This window comes from Nicotiana attenuata, chromosome 6 (assembly GCF_001879085.1).
Source record: "Nicotiana attenuata strain UT chromosome 6, NIATTr2, whole genome shotgun sequence".
In the NCBI taxonomy this organism is placed as follows: domain Eukaryota; kingdom Viridiplantae; phylum Streptophyta; class Magnoliopsida; order Solanales; family Solanaceae; genus Nicotiana; species Nicotiana attenuata.
In genome coordinates, this window is record NC_031994.1 from 42,535,554 (window position 1) to 42,539,624 (window position 4,071).

The 4,071-nt window shown below is 34.4% G+C and overlaps 1 protein-coding gene across 2 annotated transcripts; it reads left to right on the plus strand.

Annotated features, from left to right (window-relative positions):
- LOC109228251 lies at positions 1,133-3,177 on the plus strand. 2 transcript variants are annotated; one of them, XM_019393407.1, is made up of 3 exons: positions 1,133-1,657; positions 1,808-1,881; positions 2,778-3,177. In XM_019393407.1, the coding sequence occupies exons 1-3, from the start codon at positions 1,171-1,173 to the stop codon at positions 2,922-2,924; spliced, it is 708 nt and encodes a 235-aa protein (XP_019248952.1). In that variant the 5' UTR covers positions 1,133-1,170; the 3' UTR covers positions 2,925-3,177. The 2 variants fall into 2 exon arrangements, with proteins under 2 accessions (XP_019248952.1, XP_019248953.1); XM_019393408.1 differs by having other exon boundaries at positions 1,817-1,881.

Here is a 4,071-nt window from a genome sequence, read left to right on the forward strand (position 1 = left end):
GGTGTCTCAGCAGTTTACGCGTCCTACCTCGGTTACGCCAGGACCGCAGCCAGAGTGGCCTTCTGAATCTGCAGAAGTGTTCTGGCGCGGTCCTACCGCGGTTACGCCCGGACAGCGGCTAACTAACTGACATTTAATTAATTATTAAATAATTAATTAAATAAATTTTGTCCAAAAAATAATCTTATCGATCCAAATCCAAAGCCGAGCGAGCGACGACGGCGCGAGGGTTCATTCTCTTCAACTTCTTTTAAGAGCTTTAAGAAGTGATTCTATATATATACACACAAATGTAGTTGTCTCTCACCAATGAGGGACAAAGTTCAAGACAAAAGCTCACTTCATTCAAATTTTCATTTTCCTCCATTTTATTTCCCACCATTTCCAATTCACACTCTTATACTTTAAAGCTCAATGCTTAAAGTCTTTGAAGCCCAATGCTTTAAAGTCCAACAGTTGTTGGTTCAAAATGATAAGAAGGGATTCTTCCTGTCTGTTAGAATCACAAGAAAGACGGGAATACAAAGGAAGGAAAGACTGCAACTTCAACGTAACTGGTCTCCTTTCCATCTTCCTTAGAAATTGATTTAAGTATGAACACAAATGACTTGAAATAGGAAGAAATTTTTTAGGAAAAGCCGATTATCCTTCTTTTACGAATAAAATTCTTATTGTAATTAGTGTAGAAAATCATTTCGTCAACATTTCTTGAAGTACCTAATTCATGTATTAACCTCACCTTGTTCAGTATATCGTGGAATGCCTCTTTATAAAGTAGTAGTAGTAACACCTCATCTTCAAACAGTACAAATCTTCGAGTGAGTTAATTACTGAAATCTAGGACTAATGTTAAGCAATTAAAGCAGCCACCTTTATAACGAGTTATGATTTAATTTGACTTTCATTTCATTAGTTTAAGTTTAATTAATTTCTTTTCTTTATCCTGAATGTCCATTGTGAAATTTTATTTTAATATCTGAAGAAGTTCTCTTAAATATTTAATTGATAAAAGTTAATGTGAAAAAAATACACATGTTACGCATTTGTTGGTTGGTGTAATCAACGTACGGACGGGGATAAGTAATTTTTTTGTTCTACCACCTTTTATTAAATTTTCCTTTGATTCGTTTTGAGCCTGCCTTCCCAATTCCTTGTGAAAGGAATTGAGAAATGCCCTTTTACAGAATTCTTAGAATGGGTTGTGGCGTTTCCAAGATAGATGCCAATGGCGTCGCCACACCTAACAGGATCCTCCCAAATTTCCCTAATAGAAGGAGGCACAAAGAATGCACCCCTTCAAAGAAAGAACCATTATTGTTGATGCATGAAATACCAGATGAAGATCATGCAAATAATAGGCATTCAATATCTGCTCCAAAATGTGATGACAATATGAGTTGTGTCACCTCTGAGGGGTCTAATGAAAAAAGGGTTGCCAAAATAATGGCAATTGTTCAAGCAGAGGAAAAAAATAATGAAGGAGGAGGAGTGCATGAAAATGAAGAAAATGGAGGAGAGAAGGATGATAATAATGACGATGACCTAAGGGCCATTAATAAGGTTCGTGTTGACGAGGAAGATGGTGATGTTTACCCTGGTTCACCAAGTTTTAGGGTTTATTTCACCGATACGGATGTTGAAAGCAACAACAATGACGGTATGTGTAGTCATAAATTAACTAACTTTACATTGGGTGTATGTCACCACAATCCTTCTGTCTATCTAGGATTGGAATTAAGCAAACGGACAAATTTTAAGTTTTTCTTATTTATCTCTTCTATGTTAATAATGACTAGATAATATATAGTTGCGGCAGGTAATAACAAGGTTGGCCTGAAGGACATAACCCCAGTTGCAGCTACTACCATATCATCAACAAAGGTATGCACATATGATTTCAATTACAATTATTAGTTCTGTTCAACGTAACTATAAAGGGCTTGAGATATTATCTTGCCTTGATTTCCTTCTGCGTCAATAAATTGGCCATCATGGCCCTACGTAAATTTGAGATCCGTTACCTCTTTTGCCTCATTTCTTTTTCTCTTAGAAAATAGCTACTACATTATATTAATTAAAAGAAGAAATTCATAGCTTAGATTAAAAAGAGAATATATACTACTATTATTTTTCGTTGTTCAACAAGAATATTGATGGTGGATACCTTTGCCAATTCTATTCATTTTCAAAATATATAAAACATTTTATCATTCCCCACCTGCGTGCATTAATTATTGTGATAGACATGTTCATTTTGCTATTAGAAGTGGTACAACAACAGCAACAACCCAGTAAAATCCCACCAGTGGGGTCTGGGAGGGTAGAATGTACGCTGACCTTACCCTTACTCCGGAGGGGATAGAGAGGCTGTTTTCGGGAGACCCTCGGGCTATTAGAAGTGGTAGCAATTGGTATTTAAAATCACTTGGCTTCCAAATTCTATGTACAGCCATAATTGAGTTATGCTAATATTCATCGTTTAGAAATGAGAAAATTGGGGGTAGGAGAAATAGGGAAGGGATTACAAGGTGGGGCCGAAATCAAACTTGTACCAAGAAAATAAAAGTTCAGGTACTCAACCAACTGAGCTACTAAGATTCTCCTATTAATATTTGGTTATTAGTTTAAACTTATAACGTTCCTATGTAATCATAAATATAATAGTACATATTACTCTATTGGCTTATAAACCAAAAGATTGACTGCCATCAAACTCAACATGTATTCATCACTGTTTTATTTCTTTTCTAGCTCTCACTTCCTCACATTTCCTATAGGAGTACTGTGTGGTCAAGGAGGAGAAGAAGGAAATAAGAAAGAAGAGTTTTAGAAATGTACTACCAAGAAACCTGTTGAATGTTCGATCATCGTCCAACTCTTCAACTCGCTCCACACACCACCACAATACTCATCATCCAGCTTGATCATATCATGCAGAAGGGAACAACACCTCCACAGCCACAGGCTTCGTGTAATTAATGGGAATTTGAGAATTGAAGTGTAACCTTTCAACAAAAAGGACAGACGTTGAATTTATTTGTAAACAAAATATTCTTCTATATGTGTTGTTTTCCTTCCTTTCTTATATACACTTCTACATGTTTTGTTAGTCGTTTCAAATATACTATTAACAAGATGTGATGTTATCTGTTTTGGATTAAGCTGATAGAATTTTCACAATGTGGATCTCACACGAAAAAATAGATTCTTTGACTCATGTAATCTAAGCAGATCATTCTTTTGGGAAAAATTCATACTTAAATCGAATTTAATTTGACTAAATTCCATTTCTCAAAAGGATCGAAAGAAGTGAAAACTGTACTTTGCACCATTTGTGCTTTTAGGCTTAGGAAGAATTAATCCAAAATAGCCGTTCACTCAACCGCTTAAATTGAATACAGCATGACAGATGTATAATAGATGTATGATTTATGCATAATTATGTGAATATATATATATATATATATATATATATATATATATATATATATATACCGAATAAAAAAATATACTTATCGGACTAGCTATTTATGTAAAGATTTCTATTATGAGTACGTCCTGAAATGCATATGCGTGGATAGGTACAATTTTACGGTATTTTTACCTGTATGTACAAAATTAGAGACTTATTTATTTACCCCATTGTTTAGCTTTTAACTTAATTACAATTGGTATATAATTTACCAATTATATACAAATTAGTATTAATGAGTATCCCTTTATATTAGCAATTTAATAGGGAATTTTCTCTTTGCTCTCTCTCTCTCTCTCTCTCTCTCTCTCTCTCTCTCTCTCTCTCTCTCTCTCTCTCTCTCTCTCTCTCTCTCTCTTAGTATTCGTATATTAATATCTTCATGTGGATTAACTGAAGAATGATACTAATGTTTAGCGAAAAAAAGAGAGAAGATAGTACCCAGCAAAGTTCTTGCTTCAAATCCTCGGAAAAAGAGGAAGTAAATAATAAAGAAATTAGCTCTGATGAAGAAAATATTTTAGTTATTGTTCTTTTAGATTTTTGGAATACAACAACAACAACAACAACAAACCCAGTATGATCCCAACAAGTGGGGT

Bases quoted from the DNA above. Each gene is read 5' to 3' on its own strand.
- LOC109228251 (XM_019393407.1), top strand. From the start codon at position 1,171: ATGCCCTTTTACAGAATTCTTAGAATGGGTTGTGGCGTTTCCAAGATA. The intron at 1,658-1,807 runs GTATGTGTAGTC...GATAATATATAG, and splicing joins TGAAAGCAACAACAATGACG to TTGCGGCAGGTAATAACAAG. The intron at 1,882-2,777 runs GTATGCACATAT...CATTTCCTATAG, and splicing joins CTACCATATCATCAACAAAG to GAGTACTGTGTGGTCAAGGA.